The sequence below is a fragment of the Crocodylus siamensis genome, chromosome 2 (assembly GCF_052110815.1).
Source record: "Crocodylus siamensis isolate JL-2025a chromosome 2, ASM5211081v1, whole genome shotgun sequence".
Lineage (NCBI taxonomy): Eukaryota > Metazoa > Chordata > Crocodylia > Crocodylidae > Crocodylus > Crocodylus siamensis.
The window spans coordinates 291,230,917-291,248,812 of NC_143396.1; the positions used below are offsets into that span (position 1 = coordinate 291,230,917).

Genomic DNA, 17,896 nt, shown 5'->3' on the forward strand with positions numbered 1-17,896 from the left:
AAAATTAACTGCATGGAACTTGGTAGCAAGCAGTTAAATAATCAGTCTTCAGACAAGTTTGTTGTTTCCAGCTGTTACATCCAGAAATAATCCTACAACCTTTACCATCTTCAGGAGGATTTCCTGATTTAACACTTTGAGGTCTGCCCAACAAAGCCTACAGAGATTTATTCCTCTGATGAAACTCCAACTGAATGTATTTGCTCGCATCCCATATATACGCTTTTCCCAAAAAGTCAGGGGTGCCTATACACATGCTCCGATGCATTCGAATTAGAATGCGTTGAAGCAGACCCGATGAATCAGTTCTGCTCCACATTGTAATTTGAGCACTCTAGCATTGCTGCAGTGTCATGCGTGTAAATCCCTGTGAGTTTAAAAAGGCCACTGGGGTGCTTTAACGAAAGCTCCTCGAATGAGCTTTAGTTAAAGTATCCTGCGGCCATTTTTAAACGCACAGGGGCTTAATGCATGTGACACTGCAGTGTTTCAATTCGAGTGGCTCTCCAGGAGCTGCTCTAATTAAAACACTCATCCCCAACCCTGAGCATGAGTATAGGCACCCCAGAAGCTTTCCAAAATTGGGGTGCATGTCTTAAGTAGGGAAGCTGATTTTCTTCTCTGGAATAGACGTATGGAGATGCTATTCTGCAATGGCTGCTGCTTCTCTCTGGGCCAGCAAACAGTAGGTTTGACCCAGCTCACACAGTCTCTGTTAATTTGCTATATAACACTTTTAAAACTATATAACATGACAGTTTTTGCCTTAGGCAGCCAGCGAGCTAGCTGAGTCAGTGAGTGAGCTGCTTCATATAGCACTCTTGACCAAAACTGTGGAGACCTCTTTTTTTCTGCATCCAACTTTCTAATTTAATTTCTACCTTCTGCCTTCCAAAAGCAAGGTGGGCTGCTTATTATGGGCATGCGGTATGCAAGACAATACACAGTCTTTCTTTACTCTTTCAAACTGCACTTCCTGTTGATGATACCTTGGGACTTGCAGCTGGAGTTGGAAAATCTCTGCAGAGGAGTTTAAGTTACGATTAATATTTCTTTCCCAGCTTTGGCTATTATGACCCTACAGGAAGCTTGTAAGTAGGAGAAGGAGCTACAGTAATACAGACCCTGTGAACTTTCAACAGCAGGTTAGCTGAACTGATGGTAAATATTATGAACATTGTACACAAGATATTGGGCTCTTGTCAAATTAAGGCCAAGGCATCTATAAAGAAACTGTGTGATGATGATGTAGAGTGCTATGTTGTTTTTAATAGTAGTTGCCAAGTGAGATCACCATCTGGAAGTCACATGCTTAGAGAAAATCTGATTTACTCCATTAATTTAAAGCTTGTACACAGCAAAGTGTGTGTGGGGGGGAGCCCTGACTCCCTTGGCAAAGAAAAGCGGGATTTAAATGAATTAGTCCATGTCACTTCCCTTATTCTGCTGAAGTGGAACAGAGGTATACATAATGAGTAGCTCTGCCCAGAAGACCCTTATAAGAAACTTAAACTGGTAATGGGGAACGTTGTAGTTGGATTTAATAGGGTTGCAGGTGGGCATTTGGCAAAACAACAAATGCCCGCCTGTAACCCTATTTATTATTCTGAAACTAATCTAATCACCAAATAATTTCTATTGCAAAGAGAATCCTATCTTACAAAACTGTCAGCATAAGAAGGTCAATCACAATCTATTTTTATCTGTTACCTGGGCAGATGGCTGTTCATTAAGCTAATGTACTCATACACAAACAAATGGTGGTTTTGTAATGGAATAATATTTCTCATCTTTAAAATTTCACATGCTTTTTGTTTTTTCCTGCAGGTATTAGAAACATTTGCTGACCGCTTGATTAGAATTAAGGTTTTGGCACAGTGTGCTATTCCCAGTCTTACAAAATACCAGATAATTCTAGCAAGAAACCAATTCAGGAAAAAACTGCCATCACGAAATATGGTAAAAGTTATTTTTTATTATAATTATGTTGACTGAGTTCATTGCCCTGTGGTAAATAAAACTCCCAAACCAAAGGTTCTTACTATTTTACAAACTATACCTAGAAATCGTCATTGAAATGCAGGTCTAGGATAAATGTGCTAACTTGTTTCTCAACTGTTGCAACTACCACAGTTTTTTTTTTTAAGGGGGGGGGGAGTGAAGAATAGTTTATCTTGTTGACTGTATAAAAAATTGAAAAAGATGTAACTGCTCAATTTATATATAGACCTCAAAATGGAACAAATGCCCCTACTTTCTGTAAATTGTCATGGGGCTTTTAGTGATCACGGGTTCTTTGGCCTTTGTTTAAAGTATTACCCAGGAAGAGGTAAGTTACACTAAGAAGTACAGTCCATTTATGGTTCTACCCAAACTTGTAAGTAATAGCTTGTATCTGAATATTTTTGGGTGTCTTAAAAGGAACAACAGAAGTCAGTTTACAGTAATCAGATAACTTTCTAAAGTTGAGATTTGTAGCTAGGGTAGATGTGAAGGAAATCTTGCATACTGCTAAGTTTACCAAACAGTACAACAAATAAGTCCCAGAGGCTGGGCTGTAGATGAGGCAAAATGGTTAACGTTTCCCAAAGGTTAACTAATGCAGTATCATAAATTTTGAAAATATTTTTTACTGAATGTTCCCAGTTGGATACTTTACCATAATTCCTGTATGACTCTTAGAGGAAAAAGTTACCTTTATTGATCACTAAAAACTTATTAGTTTCTGAGGTTTCTAATAAACAGATCACCTGTTGAGCACTGTTTCCTTCCACAGTTTCGTTTTTAGGAAGTTTAATCTGGTTCTTGGCACAAAAGATTGCAATATGATTCTAGCTGCTCATTGACCCTTTTAATCTAGCGTGTTTTTTATTTCTCAGGGGATACAGCCAGGCACAATTGAAGGAGATTTTGCTCTTTGCATTACTTTGTATCATGGTTATGAGTTATTGCGACAAATGGGCACACGGTCGTTATATATGTTTCTCTGTGGAATTATGGATGGATCAAAAGGTGAAGTATCTTCACAGATGTATTTCTCTTTGTTTCCCAGTTTGTGTTCCCATTTAACTTAGTGTCATGTTTACTACCCAGTTTTAGAACTAACTAGGATGATTTACCAATTATATTTCCAACCAATGTGTTGCATTTTCATTGCTGCTTGTGTTTGGATGAAAATAGCCTGAAAATATCCACTTAGCCTTTCAGAATAATTGGTAGACAAAAAAGTAGTCTAATGAGGAAAGCAAATATGTGCACATATGTATGACTAGGTCAGAGGAAGGTGGGAAAGATGCAGTCCCAAATAAGAAGCAGGAGCAAACTTGAACCAGAATCCTGGTCTCCCCCTCAGAGATCAGTACCCTGTACCCAACATTGTTTCTGCACCTTACCTCAAGTCTCCCCCTTTCCAGGGGAATGCCCCCATCAGCATCCTGCTCTCTTGTTTTCTAACACTGACCCCATGGACCTCCTGTCTCTGTGCACATGGGCACATCATTAGCCTGGTGCTTGTGTCACTCCCCGGGAAGGCAGGATATGTGGGTTTGAAGGGCTTGATGTTAAGGAGGGCATTTAACTCAGATCTCGTGCTTCCTGGGTAAATCTTTAAACACTTGGCTACTATGGAAGAACTGGGTGGCAGCACGCAGCCCAAAAGAGGTACCACATCTAGTGTAAAGTCTGTAGTTAGCGGTAAATGTAATGTTTGTCAGCCAATGAGACTGCACTTTTGTTTTAGAAAAATAACTGAAGTACACACCACAAAGGTGATTGTAAATCAGTTATTTAAATGAAGGCTTTGCACTTGACAATTTAAATCAGTGCGCCCTGCTAGTTGGAGAACCTGAATGGGCTTTGGTGTGAGGGAGGCCCTGGGCTACTGGGCTCTGCCAAGATGGCAGCACTTTTGGGTGGCAGTAACAGAACTTAAGGTGCTCAGGGATTTTCCTGGTGAAAACTTAACTTCTAGTGATGTGGGTCAAATTCGTGGACAGAGGCACCTAAATTCAAGGTAAGTATTTATGTGGGCCTGGGCCTAAGTGACTCACTGGGGTTGAACACTGTGTTTTGTGATGGACCAAGGACCTGTACCCCAAGTCCAAGGCCTAATACTTTAACTACTGCACCACCCTTTCTTTGCCTGTCTTCTGTTTGGGTCCAGCTGGCATTTTCTGTCAGCTCGTATGCCTCCAAAGTGTTCTTGCGTTGTTAAATCTACCTGTACTTGGTCATGAGGACAGTGACAGTCCATTGTTTGAAATCATTGGTGTCACTCCTAGGATAAAGAGCAGATGACAGTTGCTACCCGTGAAAAATCCATCTTTATAATAGCGCTCTGGGGGATCAAACACCCCCTGACCCGATAAAAAAGGGAGGAGGGAATATCCACTATTTTGATGTCCCCGTGTTAGATATCAGGGCATTCTTTTATTGTCTGCATCTAAATGTATTTGTCTGCAGGCAGGCTACTTAACAGTGTAACTTGGGGCAGAATTTATTTTGGCTACATCTGTGGCCTCCCAAAAATTGGTTAACAAAGGTGTAGTCATCCTTAACTTGAGCAGCTTCTGTATCTGACCATTTAATGTGGAAGGAGAAGGTAATAAGGGAGTTCCTTTCTTCCTCCTCTATGTATGGGGATATTTTTGGATGCTGGGCTGTGACATTTTCCTTATTCTCTAGCCTTTTTTCACAGTTTGTGGTGCCTCTAGCAAGCAAAAGCTTCACATCAGGTTTCTGGATTTGAAAGCTATTAGTTCATGTGGCAAAGCTTTTTGTGTGATCAGGACCAAAGCCTTGTTTGCCTGCGGAAGGGAAAGAGTCTTTAAATTGTTTTCATCCAGTGGCACAAGGGTCTCAGATTTCAGTCCAATTACATGTGCTATATGATGTTAAATCCTGACTATGTCCCTTTGCTACCAAGGAGAATGCTCACTTTCTGCAGGTCTGTGTCGTGTTTAGATAAGATTCAGTGTCCTGGACAGATGCCTTTTTCTTGAGCAGGACTTAGAAATTTTATTTACATGTTTCCTCTGATTCTTTTGGTTCAGGAGATTTGTGTGGAGGCCATTTGGCACAATAACAGTTCGGCTGCTAGTATAAGTAGGCTAAACCTCCTTTTTCAGTATTTTTATGAAACAATACTGAGGATTTTCTTGTTTAGCTACTAGAGTATAGAGTTTTTGTTAAATAGTTTCCCTTGAATGAGCGCTGAAAGCATCTTCAGATAATGGATAATTTCTTAAGGCAGACTAGCTGAAGTTAGGACTCCTTTGTTAGTAATATTTTTCAGTTTGTTTAACAAGAGTTAGTTATGTTTAAATTTTGGAGAGCACGTTACAACAGAGATTAATGTTTGGTAGGCAATCTTATCTTAATCTTAGCTGTTTCTGAAACTTGGTTTCATACTTCAGTTAAGGAGCTGTTACTTTCCAATGAAGTCTGCATGCCAAAAATCATGTTTTTTCTATATTCAGTCTCTGGAGTGAATGTGTTTGTTTTTTATCTGTTTAAAAAGACAAGGTGCGTACAAGGAATGAACTTAGCCGGAACGAGGACTTTATGAATCTGTATCAGCAACTTGAGAACATGTTTGCAAACACAGCTCTGACTTCAGCAAATGGAAGTCTCTACAATTGCAGAACAGGTCATTGTTTACTTTTTTAAAATCAGCACAACTGCTTTATTACATTCATTTTTTCCTGAAAGCTATTTTTTCCCATGAAAACTAATACAGTGAAACAATGTACTGTTCAGTTCTGGATGATCCATAGATACTGTAAAATACCAGCACAATTATTTAAAGTGCTGTTTTGCTTAGTTTTCCATTTCGGGGTAAAGTTAGGATTTTGTTTGTTCTATTTTAGCAGTTCCATCTGCCTTCATTTCACATTTTTCTGTCTCTGAACCTTTGAATTGGAATTAGAATTTACTGTTTAAAATATTGTTGGCTGGTTTGTTGATTTGACCCCAAAAGAAGTAAAACCTGGCTTTGACAAGCATCTGCATCAGTAATGAGTTTGCTTGGGTATAGATGTTAGATGGCTATGATGATTGGAATGAGAATGCTGGGAATGACTATATCTCAGATGTGGAGGGGAGAAATGTGAATGGGAGAAGACATAGTACACAGAGCTTTTATCTATGACTGATAACACAGTGAATAAGAACCTTTTTTTTCTTGTTTAAACACTGCACTTGGTTTGCAGGACCTGAAAATAAAAGAAAATTCATCTACAGTCATCCCAAATTAAAGAAATTAGAAGAAGTTGTTGTAGAACACTTCAAAGCCTGGAAGGGGAATTCAGGTAGGTCACATTTTGGACCCTCTCTAGAACTTATGTCTGTGAATATAAACCAATGGCTTTTTTGGTTATTAAATCCCTGATGGATTGAAGTTGGGATATTTTGGAATTTGGATGTTGGGATTATATTGGAAAAATGTATGCCTAAAAAGTAAGTTGCTATCATGCATGGGAATCTTATTCAGTTAGCTGTCTATGATTTGAATTTGAGTTTAAAATAAAGTGTTATGTTACTCTAACCACTTGTCCCAGGATTCAGTGGCCTCAGAATGTGCTGTAGAATCTGTTTCTCACTGCGTGTCTGAGGCCCCTGCCGCACATTACACTTAACACATGACTAAACTGTTAATCACAGCTTCAGTTGTAACCCTGCTACATGTTCAGTCAATTAGTGGTGTGACAAAGGAGAAATAAGATGCAAAGTTCTTCCACAAAATATGTGTAAAAACTTTGTGGCTCATTTCTATCAATCCTATCATGCCATGTCAGCTGTTCCGGGCTCCCAGTCCGGGTCTCATGTGCATCCCTGAGCTTGGAAGGCCACAGCTGATGCAGGCTTCCAGCTGCAGGAGCATGAGTCCCCATTGGTGGGAGTCCTATCTGCTGACTAGGCTCCCAGCTGTGGGGGCACTCATCCCTGTAGCTGGAAGCCTGTGTCAGCTGCAGACTCCAAGCTGCAGGGACACCTGGAGCACCGCTGGAGTGGGAACCCATGTCAGTTGACAGAGCTTGACCAGGAATTCTTGGGTCAGCTCACAGAGGTAGTGAAGGCTAAGGATGTGGTAGTCGTGGGGGACCTGAATTTCCCAGACATCTGCTGGGAAGAGCAGTCAGCCAGGTCTGAATGCTTACGTAGGTTCTTGGCCAGGGTGCAGGACCTCTATCTAACCCAGGAGGTGCACAGCCCTACCAGGGGAGACGCCTTGTTGGACCTGGTGCTGGCCACGGGTGACGACCTGGTGAGGGGGCTGTGGGTGCTCGACCACCTGGGCGACAGCGATCATCGCCTGCTGGGATTCACCATCCAGCGCAAGGTGGCACAGGCATGCAGTAAGGCAGTGGCCCTAGATTTTAGGAGGGCAGACTTCAACGAGCTAAGGAGGATAGTTGGAGAAGCGCTGAGGTCCCGGAGGGGAGGGGAGCCAGGTGTCCAAGCAGAGTGGTCGCTTCTTAAGGAGACGATCCTCCAAGCCCAAAGGAAGGTAATCCCAATGAGGATCAAAGGGAGCAGGAGAGCACACAAGCCTCCGTGGCTCACCAAAAGCATCCGGGAACGTCTCCTTGCTAAAAAGGAGGCCTACACCCAATGGAAAGAAGGGATCATCACCAGGGAGGACTATTCTGTAGTTGCTTGGGGATGTAGGGGGGCAGTTAGGAAGGCCAAGGCAGAGATGGAACTGGGACTAGCTTCCCAGATTAAGGACAATAAGAAGTCCTTTTTTAATACGTAGGGGGTAAAAAGAAGGTCCCGGGTAATGTGGGGCCCTTGCAGGACGCCATGGGAAACTTGGTCGTCACACCAGACAGCAAAGCTAACATGTTTAATGATTCTTTGCCTCCATCTTCCTAAGTAGGGACCAGAACAGCCACCTCCCTGCTGGGCCCCCTCGGGCCCCGGGGGAGGCACACCTGGGCCACGGGTTAGCGAGTATTTAGTTAGGGAGCTTCTGGAGGGGTTGGATGTATTCAAGTCAGCTGGCCCGGATGATCTCCACCCTAGAGTACTAAAGGAACTGGCCGAGGTCACTGCAAGTCCCCTGGCACGGCTTTACGAGCACTCATGGTGCTCTGGTGAGGTGCCGGAGGACTGGAAGAGGGCCAACGTGGTCCCCATCTTCAAAAAAGGCAGGAAGGAGGACCCGGGAAACTATAGGCCGGTTAGTCTTACCTCGGTCCTAGGCAAGCTGTTTGAGAAAATTATGCTGGCACACATCCAGGAGGGGCCAGCAGGGGACTGCATGTTTAGGGGCAACCAGCACGGGTTCATCAGTGGCAGGTCCTGTCAGACCAACCTGGTGGCCTTTTACGATCAGATCGCCAGATCGTTAGACGCAGGGGTAGCAGCGGATATAATTTTCCTGGACTTCCGGAAGGCTTTTGACACTGTCTCTCACCCTGTTCTCATTAAGAAACTGGGGGGCTGTGGTGTAGACATCCACACAGTCAAATGGGTCGCCAACTGGCTGGTGGGCCGCACCAAGAGGGTGGTAGTGGATGGGTCCTTCTCAACCTGGAAGGACGTGGGCAGTGGGGGTCCGCAGGGCTTGGTCCTCGGGCCCGCGCTGTTCAGCATCTTCATCACTGATTTGGACGAGAGGGTAAAAAGTACCCTGTTCAGATTTGCTGATGACACTAAGATGTGGGGGGACGTGGGCACACTGGAAGGATGCAACAGGCTACAATCAGACCTAGACAGGTTACAAGGGTGGGCGGATGAGAATAGGATGGGATTCAAAACAGACAAGTGCAAGGTGATGCACCTTGGGAGGAACAACCAGCGCCATACCTACAGGTTGGGGAACTTCCCCTCTTGCCAGCACGGAGGCGGAAAAGGATCTGGGGGTCATCATCGACTCCAAGATGAGCATGGGCCGGCAGTGTGGGGACGCGGTCAGGAAGGCCAACCACACCTTGTCCTGCATCCACAGATACATCTTGAGCAGGTCCAGGGAGGTGATCCTCCCCCTCTGTGCGGCACTGGTCAGGCCGCAGCTGGAGGACTGCATCCAGTTCTGGGCGCTGCACTGCAGGAGGGATGTGGACAGCATGGAGAGGGTCCAGAGGAGGCCACTTGCATGATCCGGGGCAGCAGGGCAGGCCCTATGAGGAGAGACTGAGGGATCTGAACCTGTTCAGCCTCAGCAAGAGAAGGCCGAGGGGGGATCTTGTGGCCTGTTATAAACTAGTCAGGGGGGATCAGCAGGCATTGGGGGAGTCATTGTTCCCCCGAGCACCGCCAGGAGTGACCAGGAATAACGGTCACAAGCTGGCAGAGGGTAGGTTTAGGTTAGATATCAGGAGGCGCGACTTCACGGTCAGGGCGGCTAGGGTCTGGAACCAGCTTCCAAGAGAAGTGGTGCAGGCTCCTACCCTGGGGGTGTTTAAGAGGAGGTTAGATGAACATCTTGCTGGGGTCATTTGACCCCACTACTCTTTCCTGCCATGGCAGGGGGTCAGACTAGATGATCTGCTCGGGTCCCTTCCGACCCTAGAAACTATGAAACTATGACTCCTGGAACACCCCTGTGGCTGGAAACCCATATCAGCTGTGGGCTCCCAGCAGCAGGGATTCATGGTGTGCCCCTACAACTAGGAGCCCCTTCAGCTGTGAGGGCTCCCAGCTGCAGGATCTTGCTACTTGCTGGTGCAGGAGAAGCCTGGGGTTGTGATCCCAGGGACCCCCTGTACTAGCAATAAGGCTTGGTGGGATCTGATACAGTCATGCCTCCTACCATGCAGGTGTAGCACAGAAGGAAGCACAATTGTGTGGATTGTGCATCAGATCCCACACGCATTTACCTGAGTGTCATTTGATGCTGTGTTTTCTTTAAAATGAAAATCTTGCCGATGATGGTTAGGAAATGTTTTAAAATGTGAATCGTTGCTGTCTTTTTCTATAGCTTGTACGTATTCAGTAACAATGACAATTGCTTTGTGTTGCAGTTGCTTTGTGTTGTAACTAATCTGTACGTATGTCTGTCTTTTCTGTTTCTTTGTCACATTTTAAATTGGTTTATCCAAGTATTTTTTTAAAGTTAATTTTGCATTTGGATGGGCAAGCTGATTGGTTTTAATTAAGTGCAGGGTTTGTTTCACGGCCAGGGAGAGGGAATTGAGAAAGCTATTTGCCTGGAAATATAAGTTTATAGGTGGAAAGAAATCTTACTCTTCCGTATGGAATTTAAAGATACGACAGATAAGATTCAGTAAAAAGGTGAAAGTCAACTAGCATATGCAATGTGTATATTTGTGTGAAGTAAGGCAGACACTTTTGTTAGAACATAATTGATGCTTAAGAGAAAATAGCACTTAGATAAAGGTTTTGACCACATAAAGTTAATTATAAAAGTGACTGTTTTTAAAAAGTGATTGTTTTTTCTGGTCTTAATTTGAGGATTCCTCAGAATAATCACAGTTTGCAGCATAAAGAAATTATGAAACCGAACGGTCTCTTTTTTTTCAGGACTTTGTACTGATTTTGTAAACGTAAGTTAAACATTTGAAAATGAAAACACAGCTTCTTAGCATTGGAATTGTGAACAAGAGCAATTGCAGGAATCCTGGAATTAAGGATTGCAAATCACCCTCCCAAAAAACCCCAAAAACAAATAAACCCCCAAAAGATGGATGGATGGATATTTTTGTCTACAAATACGGAATTTATCAGGGAAGGGAACTGTCTACCATGTCATCTCACACTGAGAAGAAGGACTGTTTCTAATTTGTTTGGGGTTTTTAAACCTGAAAAATGCAGTGCAGATTTATACTAGAGAAATATTTACTAAGAAACCTTATACTCGTGTGTGTGTACACTCTTGCACCTATCTAAAATCAGGATGAAATTTTTGTGGTAGTAAATTATAGTGTTTTTACTTTTATAGAACTTTCTAACTTTGTAGCTTTGAATTTGTGACAAAAGAAGAATTCTTTGTCAGTAAAGCACAAATTCATCCTTTTCCCATTTTACATAAAAATGCTTTGTGCTTAGCACAGTAATACATAAAATAATATCTGTAGAATTGAAGTAACAGTGGAGTTTTGAGAGAAATTTTACTTTAGCTAATTTATTGCTAATTATTACTTAATATTTTGGATGACTGTGTACTCTGGCTTTTAATGAGATGTGGTTAAATGAGGGGTAGAGGAATTCTCACTTGTCACTTTTTTCTTAATCTCATGCTCATTTGAGTTCCTGTGCTTGGATTCTTGCTTAGGCACCTAAAACAAATGTGGTGGATGCAATGTGTATGTTAGAAACCAAAATGCAAAGCATTTGCATGTGATCTTCCTGTCCTTATTGAAGCGGACAGGGATTGTGCAAATAAGATGCATGGAATGATTTGTCCCTGCATCTTATTTTTTTAAACATATTGTTTGTGTATAAAGTGCTTTTTAGCTGTGCTTATTTTTGTGTCTAACAGACCAAAGCATATCTGAAAGCAAACCTACTGATACCAGAGTTATGATCTTCTCCTCGTTTCGAGACAGTGTCCAAGAAATTGCAGAAATGCTTTCCCAGCATCAGCCGGCTGTTAGAGTCATGACCTTTCTTGGTCACTCGACAGGAAAGAACACAAAGGGCTTCACACACAAGGAACAACTTGAGGTAAAGAGGTCATTGGGTTTATTTTAGATTTAGAATATAGGGCATATGACATGATAATGTAACATGCACTGTAAAGACTGTGAGTTTCCAAGTTTTATTGTAAACTAGCCAATCGCCCGTCATGAATGACAGAGCGTTTCAGGGAGCACTTACATGCCCCCACTACTTGGTGTTTGGGGCTGGCCATGTAAACCAGGTCCGGGCAATTTTTTTGGGCAGAGGGCCACTTGCCCAGTTTTGGGAAGCTGTCGAAGGCTGCACGGGTAGCTCTGCCTCTTAGCAGGTTCCCCTCCCCCTGGTTGCCATCTTGTGACTGGAAGTCCCACCCCCTAACCCCTGACCTTTGCTACCAAAAGTCTATCCCTTTGCCCCCGGAAGTACTCCTTTCAGCAAGGGGTTGTGCCCTCTTGTAACCAGGAAAGTACCAAATTATATTTTAAAAAGGAAACATCTATGGCATTAATTAATTTGATTTCAAAAAATATTTTGTCCCAATTTACATGCGTTTGTGCAGTGTACATAGAGATGATTGCACAACAGCTTAAAATGAAGTTTTACTCATGTATATTGTGGGGGGTAGGTATAAGTTTATGGGGGACTGTGGGGTGAGGGAGCATGTGGGCTGTAGGTGGGTATGGGGTTTGTGGGGGATATGTAGGGGGGAAGGGGCCTGGGCTGTGTGAGGGGGTGTAGATGTGGGGGTCTGCATGTATGGTGGTACAAAGGGAGTGTGGGTGCATGTGTATGGTGAGGGGGGGGTGTGGGACTCATCCTATGATCACGAACACATGAACAAACACCCCTCCCTACCGGTGGCTCTGTGCTACCCACTCCTGCAATGAAGCCGGGTCACGTGGTACAGACAGGGTCACAGGCAGGGAGTGCAATTGCTGGGGTTGGGGTAGGCTGGGCTGCTCAGTCCTGCTAGTGTCCCTGTCTCCTATCAGCTTTGACAGCAGCTGGGGCAAGTCAATACAGTTTTAAAGCCTGAGGGCTCCCTCCACCTCCAGCTCCCTGTCCGAGGGAGCGAGGCCCGTACATTCAATTGCCGCCTACCCTCTCGTTGGCCCCCAGGATTACAGACAGACATACGGAAGTACTACGCCTTCTATTATATTAGAATTATTAGAAATTGGTAGAATAAAGAGCAGTTTTCTGAGGTAATCCTAATGGGGGAAAAAAACATATATGTAGAAAACATGTTCCATATTTAAAAAAAACAAACAAAACCAAAACACAAAACCCCACAAAACTCTCGCAAGAACCAAATCAGCCATGAGAGCTGCATGTACACACCATGGGGGTTTCATTCGGTTTAGTTCTCTCTAAATTGAAACAGTAGGCTTTTAAAAACACCACTTCCATTTAGGGAGAATTAAACCAAACTAAACTCCTGTGGAGTGTACATAAGGTTGGGGGCCTGATCCTTACCTGCCTCTTTGGTGGCAGGGGTGGGAGGAGGGAAACTGCCAATGGGCTGAGCAGTACCTGAGCTGTGTGGGGGCCTGCCTGGCAGCACCTGGGTTGGGCAGTGCTGCAGCTGTGGAGGGAAGAACTGCTCCCCTCCCGCCCGCAGCGACAGAGGGAAGCACACCGGGCCCCCATACAACTCAGGCAGGCAGGCTCCAGGGTGGGGAAAAACAAATCCGGCTCCCCTTCAGTGGAGCCTGCCTGCACGGGCTGCCACCAGGTCCCACAGCCCTTGAGCTGCACGGGGCTTGCCAAGTCCTGATTGCATCGGCTTCCAGCACCCCATGCACTGTTGCATTTTTTTAGGTAGCAAACTAAAACCCCTTGGAGGTGTTTTATCTTGCTACGTACCAAAGTACCAAAGCAAAATATGCCACTGAGCGTGCAAACAGCAACACTTAAAGTGGAATATGCTGGTGAACGTGCAAACAGCAATGCCATTAAAGCTATGCAAAAAGGCATTTAAGCCACTTTAAAGGCCAATTTTGTGGCGTGTACAAAGGCCCATTTAAAAAAATTGAAACATACTTGTGACAAACTGAGCACAGTTCTAATTGGTGTCATGTTGCCCCCCCTTGAATGAACAAAAGATGTAAGATCCCCCATTCTGGTTTATTACAATAACAAAAATACATAATTATGAAAATAAGGGCTTAATTTTGGTAGTGGTAGAGTGAGCTAAAGTTTTCTATGCTTTGTGCTTTATCTTTTGTATTAAAGGGTATAATACTGGTAGCACCTACATATTGCATTTGGTCACCAGCTTAGAATGTAATGCTTGACTATTTCAGAGAGATTGCTTTTTTCTTTAATAGCTTTTAAGCCAGTTGAAACCAATTTTATCACCTAACTGGAATACAAAAAGATACGAAGAGTGCACGTAGAACTCTAATGGAGATTGTTAAATATTTTAATTTTGTTTTAATTTTCATTTAGGTGGTAAGACGTTTTCGTGAAGGGGGCTACAATACACTGGTTTCTACGTGTGTAGGAGAAGAAGGTTTAGATATTGGAGAAGTGGATCTTGTAATCTGTTTTGATGCTCAGAATAGTCCAATTCGTCTTGTGCAGCGAATGGGTCGAACTGGGCGCAAGCGGCAAGGTAGAATTGTTGTCATCCTGGCGGAAGGCCGTGAAGAACGAGTAAGTTAAGCAGTCTCTTGTAATGAATTCTTCAGGGCTTTTCAACCTTGTCAGTCATTCTCACAAAACAGTCAAGTGCAAATTGACTGAAAATTGTGGCAGTACCAACCTTTCTGGTGAGCAGAATAATTTTAAAATCCCCATTGTGGCTATTTAAATATTATTTAATACTTAAGCTAAACTTCTTAATGTGACACAAGAACCTGCATATCCACTTCAAGAATTGCTTGAAATATGGAAAAATAATAGTACATGCTAACCTAAGGAGCAGAGTCCTGTCTTGGCATTGTCCTTCAAAGTCTTTAGAACATGCAGATACCAGCAGCTTGTATAGATGGGTCATAAGGTTGCAATTTGTTCATGGTCAACTACTTGAAGTAATTACTTGACTAATGGGTGGCAGAGCTAGGAGTAAATTCCTAACCATAGGGGGCCTAGAAACATCCACATGATTTGTTGGCACCTGTGGGTACAGGACAGACAAGGACCTTTGTGCCATGAATGCTTAGTGTGAGTTTTGAAGACGACTGTTCAAGTGGAAATCTGCTGCCATTAAATGCTTCAACCTTTCTGAACTAAGTCTCGCTTCATACTATTTTATTTACTCCAATCCAGGGTGTGATTTATGTCTCTGGTGTTAGATATTCAATAAGGACAAATGCAAAGTCCTGCACTTAGGACAGGACAATCCCATGCACCGATGCAGGCTGAGGGCTGACTGGCTGGGCAGCAGCTCTGCAGAAAAGGACCTGGGGGGACAGCAGTGTGCCCTTGTTGCCAAGAAGGCTAACGGCATACTGGGCTACATTAGTAGGACTGCTGCCAGCAGATTGAGGGAAGTGATTCTTCCCCTTTCTTCAGCACTGGTGAAGCAACACCTTGAGTCTTGTGTCCAGGTTTGGGTCCCCCACTACAGAAAGGATGTGGACAAATTGGAGAGTCCAGCGCAGGGCAACAAAAATAGGGAGCTGGGGGACATGACTAAATTTCATAGATTTCATAGACATTAGGGCTGGAAGGGACCTCGGGAGATCATCGAGTCCAGCCCCCTGCCCAAAGGGCAGGAAGTCAGCTGGGGTCATAGGATCCCAGCAAGATAAGCATCCAATTTACTCTTGAAGGTGTTCAGTGTAGGTGCTTGAACCACCTCCACTGGCAGACTGTTCCAGACCTTGGGGGCTCGGACAGTAAAGAAATTCTTCCTTATGTCCAGCCTGAAACGGTCTTGCAGGAGTTTGTGACCGTTCGACTTCGTCATCCCTTGGGGTGCTCTGGTGAACAGACGTTCCCCCAGATCCTGGTGGTCACCCCTGATAAACTTATAGGTGGCCATCAGATCACCCCTGAGCCTACGCTTTTCCAGGCTAAAGAGTCCCACGGCTCTCAGCCTGTCATCGTAAGATCTGTTTTCCTGACCTCTGATCATGCGCGTGGCTCTCCTCTGGACTCTCTCAAGCTTCTCCACATCCTTTTTGAATTGTGGAGCCCAAAACTGGACGCAGGACTCCAGCTGCGGCCTCACCAAGGCCGAGTACAAGGGGAGAATGATGTCCCAGGATTTGCTCGAGAAGCATCTATGGATGCAAGCCAGCGTTTTGGTCGCTTTACTAGCCGCAGCATCGCATTGCAGGTTCATGTTCATCTTGTGGTCAATGATGACCCCCAAGTCTCTTTCTTCTGTAGTGCTAACCAACATAGCACTGCCGAGCCTATAAGGGTGCTGCAGGTTTTTCCTCCCAAGGTGGAGAACCTTGCATTTATCGGTGTTAAACACCATGAGGTTCTCGTCTGCCCATTTGCTGAGCTTGTCCAGGTCAGCCTGGATCACCCGCCTATCTTCTGGCGTGGATGCTTTGCCCCAAAGTTTGGTGTCATCGGCGAACTTGGCCAGTCCACTCCTGACTCCAGTGTCCACATCGTTAATGAAGATGTTGAACAGGATGGGTCCCAGGACAGAGCCTTGAGGGACCCCACTGGTCACAGGGCACCACGATGAGTGACTGCCATCAATCACAACCCTCTGGGTCCGACCACGAAGCCGATTTCCCGGCCAGCGGATCGTGGTGGAGCCAAGGCCACAACCGGCCAGTTTGGCCAAGAGGTGATCATGGGATACCAGATCAAAAGCTTTTTTGAAGTCAAGATATATGACATCAATCTCTTCTCCCTTGTCCAGGTGATAGGTCACCTGGTCATAGAAGGAAATGAGATTGGTCAAACAAGACCTACCCGCAACAAACCCGTGCTGGCTATCCCTTAGGATGTTAGCCTGGGCCAGTCCATCAAGGATGGCCTCCTTAATAAACTTTTCTAAGATCTTCCCCAGGATAGAAGTCAGGCTAATGGGCCTGTAGTTAGCCGGATCCACTCTCCTCCCTTTCTTGAAGATGGGCACCACATTGGCCTTCTTCCAGTCTTCGGGCACTACACCAGAACGCCAGGAGCTCTCGAAGATCCGTGCCAGGGGCTGGGCTATGACGCTCGCCAGCTCCTTGAGTACCCTTGAAGGTATCCAGCTTCTCAAGGTGTTCCTTCACGAGGTCAGCATTTATGGAGGGTAGGGGATCCCCCTCACCCAGATCTCCCTGTCCCATAGCAGGCATGGGCGTCCCATGGGACTGATGAAAGACTGAGACAAAGTACCTATTTAATAGGTTGGCTTTTTCCTGGGCGTCAGTTGTCAGTTGCCCCATCTGGTTTAGCAGGGGTCCAACATTGCCCTTGCTTTTCCTCCAGCTCCCCACATATCTGAAAAAGGACTTTTTGTTGTCCTTGATGCCTGAAGCTAGTTGGAGTTCAGTTGCAGCCTTGGCTTTCCTGGTTTGGTCCCTGCAGGACCGGACCAGCGTGGAGTAATCCTGCTTGGAGGTGAATCCCGTCCTCCATCCTTTGTAGGCTTTCCTTTTTAGCCGCAGGAGGTCCGCTAGGTCTCTGGAGAGCCAGGGGGGCTGCTGTGCCTTCTTGCTGCCTTTCCTCCGTGTTGGAATAGATTTAGCTTGTGCATTGAGGATCGCTTCCTTGAGAAGCAACCACTCTTCTTGAACTCCCATCTCCCTGGGGTCACGGTCCCTGAGGGCCTGACCGACTAGCCTCTTGAGCTTGTCAAAGTCGGCTTTTCTGAAGTCAAGGACTTCTGTGTTGCTGACTGACTTGCCAGCTTTACAGCAGATGGTGAAGGTGATCAGCTCGTGGTCGCTGTCACCCAGCTTCCCATCAATCGCGAGGTTGCCGATTAGGTCGTCCCCCGTAGCCAGTACCAGGTCAAGCAGCGCTTTGCCTCTCGTTGGCCCATAGACTTCTTGAGTCAGGTAGAGGTCATCCACGCACGAGAGAAAGCTTTGCGCCCGCTCAGATTTTGCTGAGTGATCTTCCCACGAGATGTCCGGGTAATTGAAGTCACCCATGACAACCAAGGTCCTGGAACAAGCGGCCTCAGTCAGTTCCCGGGCGAACTCCTGGTCAAGCTCGGGACTTTGAGTGGGAGGTCTGTAGTAGACTCCCACCGTTGTGTCCCCTGTGCCGAATTCCCCACAAATTTTTACCCAGAGGGTCTCTAGCTGTCCATGCCGGTCGCCAACATCAGCTTGCAGGGACATGTAGCTTTCCTTCCCATAGATAGCTACACCCCCGCCCCTTTTGTCAACACGATCCC

At 45.0% G+C, this 17,896-nt stretch overlaps 1 protein-coding gene across 1 annotated transcript in view; it reads left to right on the plus strand.

Moving 5' to 3' along the window:
- The window catches only part of FANCM (FA complementation group M), a 94,644-nt gene that overhangs the window by 33,525 nt on the left and 43,223 nt on the right, over positions 1 to 17,896 (plus strand). Inside the window, exons 5-10 of the mRNA XM_090034428.1 lie at positions 1,828 to 1,959; positions 2,880 to 3,012; positions 5,519 to 5,647; positions 6,210 to 6,308; positions 11,447 to 11,631; positions 14,038 to 14,244. Of these exons, the coding sequence (XP_089890554.1) occupies positions 1,828 to 1,959; positions 2,880 to 3,012; positions 5,519 to 5,647; positions 6,210 to 6,308; positions 11,447 to 11,631; positions 14,038 to 14,244 (885 nt within the window). The remainder of the gene's footprint in view (positions 1 to 1,827; positions 1,960 to 2,879; positions 3,013 to 5,518; positions 5,648 to 6,209; positions 6,309 to 11,446; positions 11,632 to 14,037; positions 14,245 to 17,896) is intronic.